The 15848-nt window shown below is 47.9% G+C and overlaps 6 protein-coding genes across 6 annotated transcripts; 4 read left to right on the top strand and 2 right to left on the bottom strand.

Moving 5' to 3' along the window:
- Positions 1 to 541: 541 nt before the first annotated feature.
- Positions 542 to 1637, top strand: PSV08DRAFT_250494 (Alpha/Beta hydrolase protein; the record flags this gene model as incomplete). Its single annotated transcript, XM_066092403.1, has 3 exons — positions 542 to 549; positions 596 to 839; positions 873 to 1637. The coding sequence occupies 3 exons, from the start codon at positions 542 to 544 to the stop codon at positions 1635 to 1637; spliced, it is 1017 nt and encodes a 338-aa protein (XP_065948260.1).
- A 1375-nt stretch (positions 1638 to 3012) lies between these two features.
- PSV08DRAFT_250493 (uncharacterized protein) lies at positions 3013 to 3615 on the top strand (the record flags this gene model as incomplete). The annotated part of the gene is made up of 2 exons (XM_066092402.1): positions 3013 to 3040; positions 3146 to 3615. The coding sequence occupies 2 exons, from the start codon at positions 3013 to 3015 to the stop codon at positions 3613 to 3615; spliced, it is 498 nt and encodes a 165-aa protein (XP_065948259.1).
- Positions 3616 to 4270: 655 nt separating this feature from the next.
- PSV08DRAFT_354905 (uncharacterized protein) lies at positions 4271 to 4852 on the bottom strand (the record flags this gene model as incomplete). The annotated part of the gene is made up of 2 exons (XM_014221604.1): positions 4271 to 4453; positions 4544 to 4852. 2 exons carry the CDS (start codon positions 4850 to 4852, stop codon positions 4271 to 4273), a joined length of 492 nt encoding a protein of 163 aa, XP_014077079.1.
- A 619-nt stretch (positions 4853 to 5471) lies between these two features.
- Positions 5472 to 6272, top strand: PSV08DRAFT_186382 (uncharacterized protein; the record flags this gene model as incomplete). The annotated part of the gene is made up of 1 exon (XM_014221605.2): positions 5472 to 6272. The coding sequence occupies one exon, from the start codon at positions 5472 to 5474 to the stop codon at positions 6270 to 6272; it is 801 nt and encodes a 266-aa protein (XP_014077080.2).
- A 2424-nt stretch (positions 6273 to 8696) lies between these two features.
- Positions 8697 to 9402, top strand: PSV08DRAFT_186575 (uncharacterized protein; the record flags this gene model as incomplete). Its single annotated transcript, XM_014221606.1, has 3 exons — positions 8697 to 8845; positions 8938 to 9133; positions 9181 to 9402. 3 exons carry the CDS (start codon positions 8697 to 8699, stop codon positions 9400 to 9402), a joined length of 567 nt encoding a protein of 188 aa, XP_014077081.1.
- Positions 9403 to 10040: 638 nt separating this feature from the next.
- PSV08DRAFT_373478 (polyketide synthase) lies at positions 10041 to 15715 on the bottom strand (the record flags this gene model as incomplete). The annotated part of the gene is made up of 28 exons (XM_066093235.1): positions 10041 to 10151; positions 10185 to 10293; positions 10330 to 10555; positions 10598 to 11096; positions 11131 to 11397; positions 11428 to 11646; positions 11683 to 11821; positions 11894 to 11946; positions 11977 to 11982; positions 12019 to 12048; positions 12205 to 12291; positions 12382 to 12426; positions 12457 to 12513; positions 12589 to 12619; positions 12650 to 12712; positions 12743 to 12990; positions 13083 to 13086; positions 13236 to 13433; positions 13473 to 13584; positions 13618 to 13699; positions 13730 to 13970; positions 14034 to 14100; positions 14134 to 14637; positions 14737 to 14806; positions 14843 to 14945; positions 14976 to 15034; positions 15087 to 15473; positions 15671 to 15715. 28 exons carry the CDS (start codon positions 15713 to 15715, stop codon positions 10041 to 10043), a joined length of 4062 nt encoding a protein of 1353 aa, XP_065948258.1.
- Between the last annotated feature and the right edge of the window lie 133 nt (positions 15716 to 15848).

Genomic DNA, 15848 nt, shown 5'->3' with positions numbered 1-15848 from the left:
TTGTGTTCATCGACAGAAATAGAACGCGAGTAGCCAAATGAATAGACTCTACAGACACAAGAGGCTTACAATCTACTCAGTTTTCTCTCAGGAGACGTTTTAGTGACTGCTGACACAGCAGAACTGCTTGCGATGATGGCAACATAGAGTGCTGGTGATTCATTCACAGAAACAAAGATCCCACTAGCCTAACTAACTACATCATTAGAGTCGTTGAGGACGAAACGTTCAATGGCGTGATTATGCTGCCCCGATATATTTTGTAATAAAGGATATGCCATCCTCTAAGCTGATGTTGGGGGTGATTACGATTTTGATTTACTGTGCTTGACTGCATCTAACGTTAGCTCTTACAGCTAAGGGTGACCAGCATCAGGCCAATGACCTTGATTTTTTTGATAAAAGGTTGGCAGTGATGCCAAAACAAAGCGCCCCAATGTTTGTGAAGTGGCCGTGCTCTCAGCAGGTATACATCCCCTATACGGGCGATTACGACTCATCCCTGCGTATGTGTGCACAAGTGGCATTTGTGTCTCTCAATATGCATAGGTACGTTGGCCTGATGCAAAAAACAGAGCGCTGATGCGACAGATAGACCAAACTTACCTTGGCCTCTCATTCGCCTGGCAGTGTTCTGCTCAGAAGAAGCCTACAGCACTGCAGTTGTGTCTAGCGCACCGCAGTTCAATGCACTCCAGAGAACATTGGTTAGCCAGCGAACAGTGGAGTCGCATGGAAAAGTCGTTGTGGTTGCTCTTCCCGGCACCCAGGGCATCAAAGACTGGATAGTAAATTTCAATAGCGGCCGTCATGATTCAAGAGATATAGTCGGTCTGCCTGTAAGTCGATTGCGCACTGATACAACTCGACAGGAGCAGAATCTATGCCATGGCGGTTTTTTGAATGCTTCTAGATCGCTCATTGATCCACTAGCAACCTGTCTGAACAACTACGAAGACAGGTCGACGCTTTTATTCACAGGCCATTCCGCGGGAGCCGCCACAGCGAGCCTCCTATATGCCCATGTCTTATCTGAAGTGACGTCTCGGCTGGTGACTGTCACGAAGGATTTTACAAACATACACTGCATATTATTCGGATGCCCCCCGATATCGACCGACCCGCTGCAGCATCATCGGCGGGAAGACGCCCGTTCTTCCCGCTCCCTGTTCCTGTCGTTTCTCAATGACGGAGACCCTATCATCAAGGCAGACATAGAATATATTGCGGGAAAATTGAAAAAATCCAAATCTGCTCAATCAGATACTATCGACTGTGGCGGGGAAGACGGAAAGCGCAATGAAAGGTTGTCTGGCCCGGCTCTTGATAAGAAACGGCCTAAAAGATTATTTGTACACTCGGGCCGTATAATACTTTCAAGAGTGGACGTTAATCATCCCTCAGTAGCACTTTTTAGGGAAGTCGCTAATGACGAGCTCGACCAGAAAGCGGTGTTGTCCTGGCGAGTACACGGTATCAGCGTCTATAAAGCAAGGATAGAGTCTTACAACGTCACCAACGACGAGACTGAGACCCGTGCTGTTCATCAGCATAACAGTAACAATCATATTGACGATTCTACTACAAAAATGCGTGAGGGAAATTTGATAGCATGGCTACTTATGGTGATTCTCTAGATGTAAATTACTGTTGCTTAGCTGTATCGAGAACAAGAAACAAAGCTCTCTCTTGCGACGGAATGCAGCAAGCGCCGAGAAGTGTCTAGATCAAGTGCTCTTGATTGGGACATGCATCATGTCAGAATGTGGGCATATATTGGGTGGTGGACAGGGTTAGGGTGTGGATCGGGCACCCGGATTCTGTGGATTACTAGTCAGATCAGACAGCGCGCGTGGATCACCGTGTTCGATCCCTTTGATCAGCACGGATTAGAGCAGACAACCTTATCATCAATCAACACTATCACTCACCAACCAATTGATTTACCCATCTTTGATAAACCATCACAATCTGACACATCAGTTCTAGAACAGCGGCCTCGATGACATACATCCAACCAATTGATATACAAGGTAAATGCAGGGTGTTTCGAAAATGTACCCGCCTGAAGAACATTAAACTCAGGTATTGAACTGTAGTGTTTTTTAACTACTGAGTGGTCTTGATTCCTCTATACTGAAATGGGTCGTGATGGAAGCTTGCACATTGTTAGAATTCTGAAAGCCGCCGGGTTTTGGGGTCTAGAATCACTAGAAATAGATGAGATAACTATGGTGACGAGATACTAGGCGTATGATTGACTGTATATAACACGATAGTACTTGGAAGACAAAAAGCGCTATACGTATTTAGTGGCTTCTCTTGAGAGCAGAGAAAATGATTGGATATATGTTTTATATCATTAGAGGTATTTGTATGAAGGAGAATTAGGTATATTAAAATGTACTATGCGAGAGCGATTCGAAACGCAGCTCTATGAAACCTATTTTAGTCTCTGGGTGATTTACGCCACACATTCAACGGTTTCTTTTCTTTGCAAACGCTGGGTAATAATGTTTTTAAGCGCCTGTAGACCTTTACAGGCCGCGAGGCCTTCTGTATGTCTAATCCAGCTTGCTGCATAGCTGATACACTGCTACTACTTTTCATATCCTACAGAAGTTGCTGAATTATTGGTAGTAGCTGTATCTTATATAATACCACGATGGAAATATAGAATGGGAAATAATGGCTTAGTTGGAGTTGTGATTAGTTCTGCTACTGAATGTAGAAGCTAGGAAATGCTACTTGTAGTCTATTAGCAAGTTTGCTATAAGTTAGTAGTAGAGAAAGCACTAGTATAATTTTGATAATGGGTGGTGTAATCGGGTAATACGAGTAAGCTTTATACATCTTTTGATGATTATAAAGAAAGATGGTCTAGACATCGTATACTGGCCGCTATTAAGAAGTTCGGCTGCTTAGGAAAGGCATAGCCATACGCAGCTACCTGAGCTTTAAGCCACTTCTCTTTGAAAATGTTAAACCTGTTGAATCCTATATTGGCCTGTAATGAAAGAGTGTTTTAGGAATCGGAGACGTTTGTAAATGCCTTGAAGTCGATTTTAGAATTCTGGCTGAATTATTATGCACTAGCCAGCCTGTAAGAGCCTTTTATCCATTGTTGATATAATTAATCTAACAGGCCACATAAGTCTTAGGAATCTTGGAGAGCAACTATACGCAGAGTTGGAGAATGCTTACCCGACACTGAGGAGCACAGAGCGCGCTCTGCAGAGGGATCATCCACATCCGAACCAGCACGACCCGAGCTCTGATACACCTGTCTCAAGCTGCGCAAACAAGTCACCCATACCATCACCAGCTCTCGTAGAGCTTCGAAACCACCTTATTGCAGCGCATCCTGAACGCGCTTCATCACCAGATATCTTCGACATGACGAGCGAAGATTCGAAAACGCCTAACTCAGAGACATACGAACCACAGGACTATAAAACTTCAGTGAACATAATCTCTGGGACTGTGAATTGGGGGGGCTCCTCTACGACTGCTTGCTCCGTTGACTCAGAACCCCCCGAAGGCCCCCCCGAAGAACCCCTACGAGACTGTCAGCCAGTGGTACCCGGTTGGTTCAAGTACGCACATATGCCTTGACAACGGTCGCTACGAAAATTGCAGTAGGCTAAAAAAGTGTGGAGTTCTCGTAAAATCTAGTTCGATTGCGTATCATAGTTAGACGGCCTTTCGGATGCAGGAAGGGTCATCGCGGTAATTGACATATCCACCAAGATCGCCTCGCTGTGCTATTATGGCCTCGATGTTTTTCTACAAGGGACGCGACGGGCACGTAGAATACTCAGAGTATTACACCTTGTTAATTTCCCGACCTGCTACAATGCCCAACATATAGTGGAATATCTAAATTGCATTCTCGATGCTTGGCCTAAGTACTTACTGGAATGATTTGAGTATATAACCCATTAATCTGTTCTTGAGGATGTTAGATGCAGCGCACGGTTAGGTATCAGAGGCTTAGCTTGATGGGCAATCTCCAAAATCATTGTTGAATGTACAAAGGCGTGCAATACTATGAGCAGCCTTACGTATGCTCATCTGCAATATCATACCAGAAAAGTCCTACATTCTATCGGTCTGTTACGTTGTGTCGTTGTTCAACTCTCATTCTCGTCATGGAGGAAATGCAAGTTGTAAGTCCATGCTCGACGGCAAGCATCACGGCAAATGAAGAAAACTGGACGCGTTGAATATTTTGCTATAAATACTCGAGCAACACTAGGTGTACATCATGCTACAATCTTTGCAAAAAAATCTTCATATATCCGTCCTGCTTCGCACACTCGCGTGGAAAGTTTCCTGTTCTGCGTATGTCGTGAAGGAGCTCCTTGAATGAGTTGAAGCATACCACCGGGACATCCGGGTTTCGACGGTGATCCAAAAGTGTATAGAGGTTCACGAAGCGGGATTTGAGAACCTGGAATTGGTCAGAACATCAGGTGCAATGGTACCACCCTACATAAGATGTATCATGGGGAGATTTTCAAAGAATAGTCCGAGGACGTACTCTCTTGCATTGCGTTTTTGATTTTGGCTCATTGCTAAGCCCGAGTTCTTGGCACAGGCGTTGCCAGCGAACTAATCCGGTTGTCTTATCGCTATGGAAGTCGATCTCAGCGTTCAAGGCCTTCACAAGATACTCGCGCTTTTTCTTTTTGCCCCATCCCTCCTGGTTAGCCAAACGATCAAACTCCTCCTTGAAGGGCTTTGTGCGTTTGGGAACAAAGGGAGGAAATTCGTCCCAGAAAACGCATGTCTTTGAGGCTGTTTGGCGATGAAGCTCGATGCCGCCGTCCGGTAGCGCACGCCCAGACATAATTGCAGATTTTGCTCTGTAATCCACCTCGATAGTCAGGTTCTTATAACTAAATACTGTTGGGAGTTGAAAGAATTCTTCGGTTTGACTTGCTTAGCGTGAACTCTGTATGTGGTACTGGAGGATAGCAACGCATCAACACATAGCGCAAGGACATCTTGCAACAACGCTTCCGTGAAGCCTTCACAAGCATGGGAATAGCTTTTTGATACGATTATGCTGACAGATGTTCATCGGGCACGCTGAATTTCGTTCAATCCTTGGCGTTGCCTCTGTGTTCACGTTAGTACATCAGCAACTTATTGTGCACTGAGTACGGATTTTGCTTACTCATCACCCTCTGCGCGTTTACTGTACTTTTTTTTAGTGATCAGCATAATATCGCAAGGTATTCTGTATAGTGGAAGGTCTGTGCCAGTACAAATGAAGGCAGCGTTAAGTAGGGGGTCAAAAAAATCTGGATAAATCAAAGGCTGGTCACTACAAGCTCTTTGAATATACAGCTGCTGCACGTCTGATTTTCTGTATCTTAGTATATTCTCTTCTAGTAAAAGGACACACAATTCAGCTTTTCTTCCCTCGTTGCAGGGCTGGCACTTTCTCAAATACAAAGCGGGGCATGTCTGAATCCGAGCCTCCCATATCTGTCAAAACCGAAGCCGAGGTCTTCATAAGCGATGGCTCGAAGTTTGCTGGCATAGACTGGGAGCGTAGCTTGAGAGGCCGACTTGAGGAAGTGGTCCACTACGGCTTGACTATTCTGCCGTACGAGGAGATATTTTGCTTAGCGACGAAGGAGGCTTCCTCAAAACCATGGCCCGCGCCAGAATTGCAAAGATATCTAATTGGTCAACTGAGGCATCACGTTGACTCGGGATGCGCAGGCCGGATTCTGCAAAGGAGGCGAGACCTCCACTTTGGATACGCAGAAGCATTTTTGACCCAATTTTGTCTCGCACTGGAGAATTGTTGCACCAACATCCGACAGCAAAGCCAGAGAGACGAAGACGACAAAAGAGAAGAGATTTTATGGGTATATGCGCCAAGGCAGACTGAGCAGCCCTGCATCACTAGGCGACTTCCTAGCAGTATCACCGACCCCATAAATACTATCCTTAAGACTCTGTTAAAACTAGATACCTTTGGAGAAGATACCTTACAGATTAGAGGAGGTGAGGCGAACGCAGGACAGACGCTTAACCTTGATGCATTGACAGAAGCATGGAGAAGAGAAGGGTACCATGAGCACTTACTGCGAAGGTATGCCTGCTACAGGATGATCAAGCAAGCCCCGTCTCGCCAGCGTGAGGTCAATCTCTTCGTTAGTCAGCTGTTTGACAAGCCGTGGGAAAAGCGGTCCTGGGATCGAGTAGCCAACAGAATCGATGAGCCTGACCTTCGCATCCACTACTTGAGATAGCTCAACGGGGAAGAGGCCCCAGTAGTATTAGCGACAGACAACAAAAGAGGCGTCCTGCGTCAGACCATGCGCATCCAGAACTCCGTAAATAAGCGTTTCGGCATATCTCGAGCATGAAATAGACTTCTATCAGAGCCGTAGCAGTCTAGACCAGACCTGAAGGACGATGGCCTGTTGAAATCGTTGCAAAGATTCAAGCCTCGATTTCTTCTCTGAGATGCTACGTAGTATGCGCATCAGGCTGTGTTCTTGTACCATCACTCCTACTGGCTCGATTCGTGCTCATGATCATACGCATCTACTAAACGCGTCCTGCATATTCTTGCTGGTAGTCTGAGCGGCACAAGACCCAAAAAGTCGTGACTTCCATGATGCTACCTAGGTAAGGAAAGCGCATGTGTAGATCTGGATGAACAATTTTGGTGGGTGACGTTTCATTTGAGTTCTGACTCGGTACAGCCCTGCGAGTCTAAGTTAGCGTTGTGGGCAAGACCCCGTCACTTGTACCAGCATTGCATCCGCGGGTTTCGCGGACTCCAGCTTGCATTCGCGCCTGTGATGGAAGCGAACTACTCGCAAGAGCAGTGCCTTGTCTTTGCGATGCTCAAATCTGGTAACGGGGGCTGGGGGCTGGGGGCCGAACGCAACATAGTGTGGGTCAGCATGGTATGATCAGGAATGACCGTAAGCATTTTGAAGGATCATACGGCACAGTACGAGGCCACGCCACAGTGACCACGCCGCAATCATTAAGCGCTTCGTGGTAAGCAGCTTACACTTCAGTGCGCGCGGAGAGGTTTGCCGGACCATCTAGGGATAACGAGCAGTCTGTCACGGCTGCAGTGTGATACTGGGCCGTAGTAATGTGCCGTGTTAATCCGCGCAGATCATTTGCATAACATCACATCTCGGAGGAAGTCGAAAACAGGTCACAGTGGATGAACGTAGCTGCTAGCGGAAGCCCCTAGACTGTATACTTGAGAACTTAGCCACATGCATATCGCGTCTTCGATCCGGCAACTATACGTTACATCAGCAGTGCGGACAATACAGTTCTTGCTATCGTGTGCTGATGGTGATAACAGGATGCAAAGGCATGCGATCAGCTTTTCAACTGTGGGGCTAGGAAGGAGCTACGTACGTATGTAGCGTCAACCCGTCCTTGCATTTTGCATGGCGATCTGAAAGAACGCAAAACCTCCAGTGCCGGACCAGGCGGCCATGTCGCTTGCTGCAAACATGATGCCGAGCGCCTAACACGCGTTCCGGAGAAATTATCGCACAGTGACGAATTCCTGCATAGAAGCCGGGTCAGAGTTCTTGGCATAAATGGCGTGGTGCAGCGCGGCGTGCTGGCCGACGCTAGTAAAGTGTTGGAAGCTTGCATCCGCTCGCTTGCGGCGTAGCAAATTGCCAAACAGTCGGTCCATATCAGCATGCCTACCAAGCCAAAAGACTGTGTGATTTATTCCAAAGATCCGTTGGGAAGGTTCAGCGACCAATCTGGCTTTGTGAAGAGCAGTTTGCCACATGTTCTAATCTCTCTCCAGACTGAATCGAACAAAATTTTCGAGCTCTTGCTAGCATAATGGTACATGTGGTTCATCTCCTGCAACTGTGTCCAGGACACTAATTGTAGATCCAAGTCGTCCTGTATTCGTAAAGGGGATTTTCCGTGTCTGGTGTTTTCGCTGCTGGGGCTATCTCACGCGGGTCTATTCCGTCTCGTGGTGGTGAGGACGTTTATGAATTTTATTATTGCTTCAAGAAGCGTAACTGCAAAGGGTGCTTGCTAAAGTCAGCGGGCAACGAGTTTGAGCTCAAGATGAACATCCAGACATGTGTCGCTGGGTGTGCGCGCTGTGCTACGTGGCAGTTGTTCTTACAACTCAAATCAAACGCCGAGCCGATTTACCCGATAGAGAACGATATATTCTACGTCGTCCTTACTTACGAGCAAGTCACATGTTCTCAAGGAACAATATGGCAGTGAATCTCACGTCCCGGCTTTACCACTATCCTTGCTTGTGGCTAGCAAAATGATGTGTACAGTGTGAGCTCAAAAAGATATGGCTTGCTTCGTGAGGTCGCCATACTGGGGCTGCTGAGCCTTAGTTGCAGTCAGCGCAACTAGTAATGGAGACCTGCATGGCTACGGATGGTATCATACTTCTAGCAGTGCACAGTCGCCGGGCATCAACTAGAATTATTAGTATTTTCTAGTAGAAGATGACGGGATCATCAGCTTCTTCATAACTAAATACGTCGTGGGTAAGACACTGCAAGATAGTGAACGCGAAGTAGAATAGACCCTGATGACCGTTCTTGCTTGATGCAGTTCATATATCCCCATATATATAACAGGCCGTCTCATGCGCGACCTGAACACAACTTTTACCCTCAGCCTAGCCTCACGCACCCACCATGAAGCTTGTCAATCTAGTTACTACAACATTATCATTCCTTGCCGCTTCTCATCCGCTGGAAAGCCCCAAAACGGAGTCAAGCGATGTTTGGATTGGCCTGGACTTGAAGCAGTGTCTTACCGATGCCCACATGGACCCTCACCCAAAGTATGTCCTTACCACGAGCACAGATGGCAGGATGCCAAAGAGGTGTCCGATGGAATCTTCATAAGACTGAACTATTTTCCTGACAACCATAGTTTGGTAGCTCAGCAAGATACAGCTCGGGCCGTCATAGCGGCGTACAACGCCTGGGACATCGACGACATCATGGCCTATCGGTCACCTGATTGCAAACACCGCGTATTACCCACCTCTATGCACAGAGCCGCCAGGAGCAACGCCGAATACCGGGCCTACCTTAGCGAAGTCATGCACCTGTACTCGAATTTTACTGTCAGAACGCACGGACTCCTCAAATGTTTCTTCACTAACAGCTTCAGGTCACTATCAAGGAAGAAATACATGATGCTGGAGCGCGGAAATGTATCATACACGCATTTAGCAGAGCGGAAACGAAGATTGGGCCCTACGCAAATGAGTATGCATTGATTCTGACCTTTACAGAAGACGGTAGGAAGGTGACCAAGTTTGACGAGTTTGTCGACTCAGCGTACTCTGAGCAGTTTGTCTCAGCGCTAGCAAAGAACGAGACGTCTCAGTAATGGCACTGTGACATTCTTTTCAGTCAGTATGGCCGTCCAGTGGGATTGCCGGGAGTGGTCATCTGATTGCATGGTCCTATGCTGGAGGCCACGTGTACAGGATAGTGTTTATTTTAGGAAATTATGGATCCTGTTTGTAGCTTCACATTCATATCAATTTTGGAATGGGCACTTGCGCGTTGATATTCTAGCTGGAGCGTGACCCAAAAGAATGCCTTGCTATTGTCTTCTCTGCATGGTCTTCTGCAGGAGAGATCCATATAGGCATGAATGTCATTTTCGTTTCATGTGCAGCACGTCTGATTTGTGTTCACCATTTTCGTCATGTCATACGGAATCAGTATCGTTTAGGCTAATTTGTGGTTACAGGCCTTAGAGTATGTTTGAGAACCCTGAGTCCGTTGTTGCATGGAACGATGGTAATGTGCTGCGGACTTTAATTACAGCAGGGACGTACACAATTCACGCCACCCCTTCTGCCACAGCTCAGCTCGTACGATGTACATTTATTCTTCATTCAATATAACGCTAGTTTATGATGCAGAGACGTATACGGATGCTTCTGAACTATATATGTATGTACATACTAACTGAAGACATGGAAATGATCGTGAACTCCGGGCCATACAGAGTCCATGTTATGAGCTCATAGTATCTTCTATACTTCGTGGCAGCCCACTTGTCAAGTGCTTGATGGTTGAGCAGTCGCAGAACAAACTCCTCGGCACTGGTACCGATGTTGGCAATTCCTTCCGCAACATTTGTTACAGCTTGGAAATAACGAATGAATCCATACCAATTTCATTCAATTTGCTTTTCTCTTCAATATCGCGTTGGTCGACATCTAGGATTTTTGAAAGAAATTCGCGGATTTTGGCTGTAACGTAAGCTCTGAGCTCGGATCCTGTCAATCATTGTAGATTAAACAATGGTCCCTTCGATGGCCCTGTAGCTAATACGCGGCGTAGTACAACTTCGCGAATGAGATCAATTGGCACTGGTTCGTCAGCGTCGGGTATTTGTAGCCGAGTGACTACTGCGTGGTCAGTGTTGACGCCGGAGAGGCGTTGCCACACTTCGAAGGCTTCTGCCGATGTGATGTCTCCCATGCCTGCAGCCTGTAGCTCGGAATTCACAATGGTGGTGTTTGATGCTAGACCCAGCCCACGCCAGACTGTTCACAGGATGGAAATACTGTTGCAGCCTTGGGACAGCCGATATTCAGCTAGCCCATCAAGAAACGCGTTCGATGCAGCGTACGCAAAATGACTTAGCGTCCCAATAATTCCACTGATAGATGACAAAACAAGCCAGAAATCAAGGGTGCCAGGTGGGAAAACTTCGTGCAGAGCGAGAGCGCCTGCAATCTTGGGCGCCATCACGCTTGCGTAGCTCTCGGCATTGGTATCCTTGATATATCCAAACCCCGGTACAGCCGCAGCATGGATAACACCCAGCACGGGAAGAGGGGAGAGACGCTTAATAGCGTCTGTGAGCTTGTGAGATGCGCTGCGAGAACTCATGTTCAGCTGCAGGGTGTGTATTTCCACTCCCCTCATCTTCAGTTGCTGGATACGTTCCAGCACCACAGCCAATGGTCTTGATGCGGTCGACCATTTATGTCGAGGTGGAAGCATGCGGCGCAATACAACAATGATACTGCGCGCCCCTTTCTCGACTAGGAACTCGAGTATCTCCAGCCCAAGATCCCCCCAGCCCACCGGTGACAACATAAGTCCCGCCGGGTTGAGGTAAAAGACTAGTAGGGCGATGGGCGGACTTGGTGTCCACAGGGAGCGATTCCATCTGTGCTACGCGTGGCGTGTTGTCTTGTGTTCGAACGACAGTTTGTTCTTGCACACGTTGGACAGCAAAGAGAGGGAATGCTGTCCCTTCATGATCGATTAAGCCGCCCCAGATATCAGAGTGTTCGGAAGTCGCTACGCGCGAGAACCGGTACAAGGAGTGATAGGGAACCCGACCGAGGCGTTGGGTCTTGTGCAAATCACTCAATAGCACGAACACCTTTGTTGTGCTTCCAACGTGCACGAGTGTAGATAATATGTTTGCTGCATCGTACACAGCGGCGTGCGCTATTCTAGTAGCATCTTGGGTCCCCATCACCCTTTCCGGGACGTAGAGGACGACAGCATTACTTCTCACTAGGATGTCAGTTATTCTTAGATCTGTCAATCTCCTCACAGACGATATGTGGAGAAGTTTGTGCGTCTTAGGCTCTAGATCCTGGATGTAACTGGTCAAATGTAAGCCGTCGGTAACAATCAGAATTACATTATCCAAGAGCCGCGGCGTTTCGTGGACAGCTGGACGACGCCACACCAACTGATGCAGAAGCGTATCTATGTCAGGACCGGTATGGCTCTCTGACTCGATGTCGTTACATTGCATGCCCTCGAGTCTACATAGCCGCGTGCCATTAACATTCATATATCGACATCGACACTCTGGGGGTTCTTTCACCGATTTTTACTCAATCAACAAGTATCCAATGTTTGGCGGGTTGTCTTTCGAAACAAAGACCGCCTTGTCAATGCCACTGATGATGCGCATCACAGTGGACTTTGAAAGAATGCATGAGCTAATGGACGCGTCTACGTCAATCATGGGTGCCCAGCTCTGAGCATGCTAAGGCAGCGTGTCGATATCACTCTGCATGTCAACATGGACGAGCATCTCTTTGTGATTGCCAAGATGCTCGAGGACGGATCACGGAAACGCCATAGAGGACACACCTATACTGCTGAGGTAATCTTTTGTAAAGTGGTTCGGAAAGTGAGTTACCATTCGCTTTCGGATATCAGCAATAGATTGTGGGTGTTGGTTGGGTGCCAAATCACACGGGACAACCTTCGTAGTATAGTGCTCGATCTATGCGTGCTTCCGCCCACTTTTACCGGATTCTTGTTCGGACGCCTGCATACGGGATGATATCCAAGCTGCACCACCCCGTAGGACAACCTGTAGCTCACGTGTCTCTTCTGTGATAAATATGGGTACACGCAGCTTCAGGTCACTGACGCAGCGTCAGGTCACTGATGCAGCGTGTACTTGCTGCGTCTCGAAGACTGTTGCAATAAACAGCTGCAGGCACTAACTCTATAGCACCAAGCCTATGGGTAAGAGGATAAGGTTTTGTTGATTCGTTCAGAGTTGTAGTCCAGACACATGTGTCGCTGCAAGCAACTGGACACAGGGCCTGGGGCCGAAAGATGGAATCTTCCGATACGGTTTGTGGATCCACAGTGTGTTGGGAAGTCTGTTCCACCATGGGCCGTCGCCGAGCTGGGCACTGAAATCAACATGTGCACCCAAGGTGTACAGCCGTGAGATAGCCTGTGCAATGCTGCGATCAGATGGCTCGTCGAAAGACATGACACCAAAAGTAGCATGCTCGCCTAGACACCGTGCTTCCAAAATTTCTTTGATCGACTGCGAAACGATGGGATGGGTTGATGCTTCAAGGAAGACGCGGAAGCCATGCTCCACGGCGGCATCTACCGCATTGGTTAGGTACACAGGAGCCACCTTGTTGTGGGTCCAGTAGCTCACGTCTCGCAGTACCTCTGTCTTAGGATCAGAGTCCGAAGTTGAATATTGTGGCACGATACGTGATCGAGCTCAAAAGATCAGAGGGGGACCCGCAATCGAGTAGATAGAACCAAGCTGAAAAGTAATCACTGTGAAAGGATTGATTGAAGAAGGTGCCTATCTACATACGAAAGAATATCGCAATATATACTACGGGCTAGCCACGTGATACTACACCACAATATATAGGTAAGATACTGGGTCTGGGTTGTAGAACGTGCTACAAGCTTCCCTGTAGATCATGAGCGAGCCGCTTGAGCAAGGGTGAGTGAAATGCGATATCTGTCTCAACTCTCCAAGTCTTGATACCTTGATCTTTCAATTGACGCAGATATTCTTCAAATTCTCCCTTTATGCCGCTCACTACGCACGTCGAGGGAGATGACTTGATAGTAGCGACGATATTTTTCCCTTCCACCAAGCTGCGCAGCGACTTCTTCAAATGGTAGATCTGCTAACACCATAGCGCCGCAGCCTTGAAACCGCATATATAGATTGGCTCATCGCAAAACAATGATCGCGCCCTTTCACTAGTCAGACAGCCCGCAACTACCGCACCTAAGATTTCACCGACTGAATGCCCAATGACAGCTTGAGGAGCGACACCTTCTGCTTGGAGGACGAAGGCCAGTCCGATCTGTACCGCGTACGTAAGCATTTGAATCTTGTCCAGACCCCCAAGTTCGCCCTGTTGCAAGGCCTCAATGGTGGAGAAGACTGCTTCTCTCAGGAACATTACTTCCATTTCGGAAAGTTTGTTGCGAAAGACGAGGTTGAGAAGCAACTGCTGACCCATATTGGGCCACTGAGCTCCGTGACCTGAGAATACCCATACGACTCCTTTTAGAGCTGCGCTCCTAATGACACGGTTGCTGATGGTTCTTGCATTCGGATTACCAGTTGCGTAGCTGCGCAGACTTCGAATAGCACACTCATGGCTCGAGACTTCAACGGATAGTCTATGATCATAGGCTATCCGGCGCTAAGTCAGTGTCCATGCTACTGTGATCATGTTCTCGGACGCGCCTTGAGCGGACAGCCAATGTGCCAGTGAAGCCGCATAGATAGGCAAACGATCTCTCTGTCTCGCTGACAGGGTCACCGTAACAGGCTTCTTATTACGAGATTCGGATTTGTGCATCGGCTTTGGTGGCGCCTGCTCGATGATGGCGTGGCAGACAGACCCCCCGTAGCTGTGCGAGCACACTGCCGCTCGCCACACGCCATTTTCAGGCCATATCTTTCCTTCGCGTAGGACTTTCAGACCGCTAGAATCCCAGTCGATGTTAGTATTGAAATTTTCCAAGAGCCTCTGGGGTGGGATAATTCCTCTTTGCACACTAAGAACGGTTTTAACAATGTTGATAGCGCCAGCTGCCGTTTCAAGGTGACCAACGTTGGGTTTGATGGAGCCAAGATAGCAGGGGTTCTCTGGAGACCTCACTGGTCCATACACCCCGGCCATTGCTTTGATCTCTACAGGGTCTCCGAGCGGTGTGGATGTAGCATGAGCCTCGATGTAGTCTACTGTACATGGATCGATATTACCAGCGCGACAGAGGGCCTGTCTAGCCACGTCTACTTGCGCTGCACCATTCGGTGCCATGATACCCCTCGTCTTGCCATCTTAGGCAGAAGCAGAGCTCTTCAGCATAGCCAGGATGTGATCATTGTCTTCCTGTGCAGCGCTTAGCCGTTTGAGGATGATGATGCCCCACTCCTCACCACGCGCGTATCCACTGGCGGCGGCGTTAAAGGATCGACACACACTATCCGCCTTTAGCGCGCCAGCTTTCTGTAGCATACACGTGATCTCAGGAGTACAAATGACGTTAACGCCGCTACAGATTGCCAAAGTGCTCTCTCCCGAGACAATAGCCCCGCGGGCGAGATGGAGAGCGACAAGCGAACTCGCACAGGCTGCATCTACTGCTCTGCTTGGACCTCTTAAGTCAGGATGGTACGAAATCCTATTGGAGATGCCATGGTGTGCCGTACCAATCCCACTCCATGCCTCTATGGCCTGTAGATCTTCCATGAGCATACGGGAATAATCATTTGGGTCTTATGTATACGGCAGTATCACTTCCAGCGAGCCTGTCAGGCCGAATGCCCGCGTTTTGTAAGCCTTCGTACGTAAGCTCGAGACTAGGCCTTTGATGAGGATCCATGTGTTCTGCCTCTCGAGGTGAAATGCCGAAGAAAGCCGCGTCAAAGCCTTCAAGGTCATCGAGGAAGTATCCCTTCCGCGTGACGCTGTCAAAGATGTTTCCTTCGAGCATACTCCGCTGTCGCCAAGGTTCCCATCGACGTGGTGGAATCTCACTAGACGCATGTTTCTTTTGCAATAGAAAGTCCCAAAGCGAGTCTAAACTGTCGATTCTCCCGGCCGTCCGGCATGATAGACCAACGATGGCGGCATCGTTTAAGAAGGTAAGGAGGTATATTGTGGAAGTTAGTGGCTATGGAGCTGTACCACGAGAGATCAGACATACCATGTCTCAGAGTTTTAGGAATGCTGGAACAGGTAATTCGAACGTAATTCCCAACTGAGTAAAAGAGAATTCTGGCAAGCTTGTATCACATATGAGAAACCTGCCCCTAGCAAATGAGAACTGAATTCCCTGAAGCCCCGATCAGCCAGAACTCTATCAGAAACATGCACAATAGCTTTGCATAGGCTATGTCTTATTCTTAACGTCATATAGTCATCCAAACATGTAGGCACTACTCGGACTACGTTCGCCTCTACATGAGAAAAAATCAGTATTCTGCTTACAAAGCAAAACAATTTCTTTATCCATATAATCTTAAGAGTTTGGTGAGCTCTTTCATTT

This window comes from Bipolaris maydis, assembly GCF_028858645.1.
Source record: "Bipolaris maydis strain C4 unplaced genomic scaffold PSV08scaffold_13, whole genome shotgun sequence".
In the NCBI taxonomy this organism is placed as follows: Eukaryota; Fungi; Ascomycota; class Dothideomycetes; order Pleosporales; family Pleosporaceae; genus Bipolaris; species Bipolaris maydis.
This window is presented reverse-complemented; position numbering and strand designations above follow the sequence as displayed.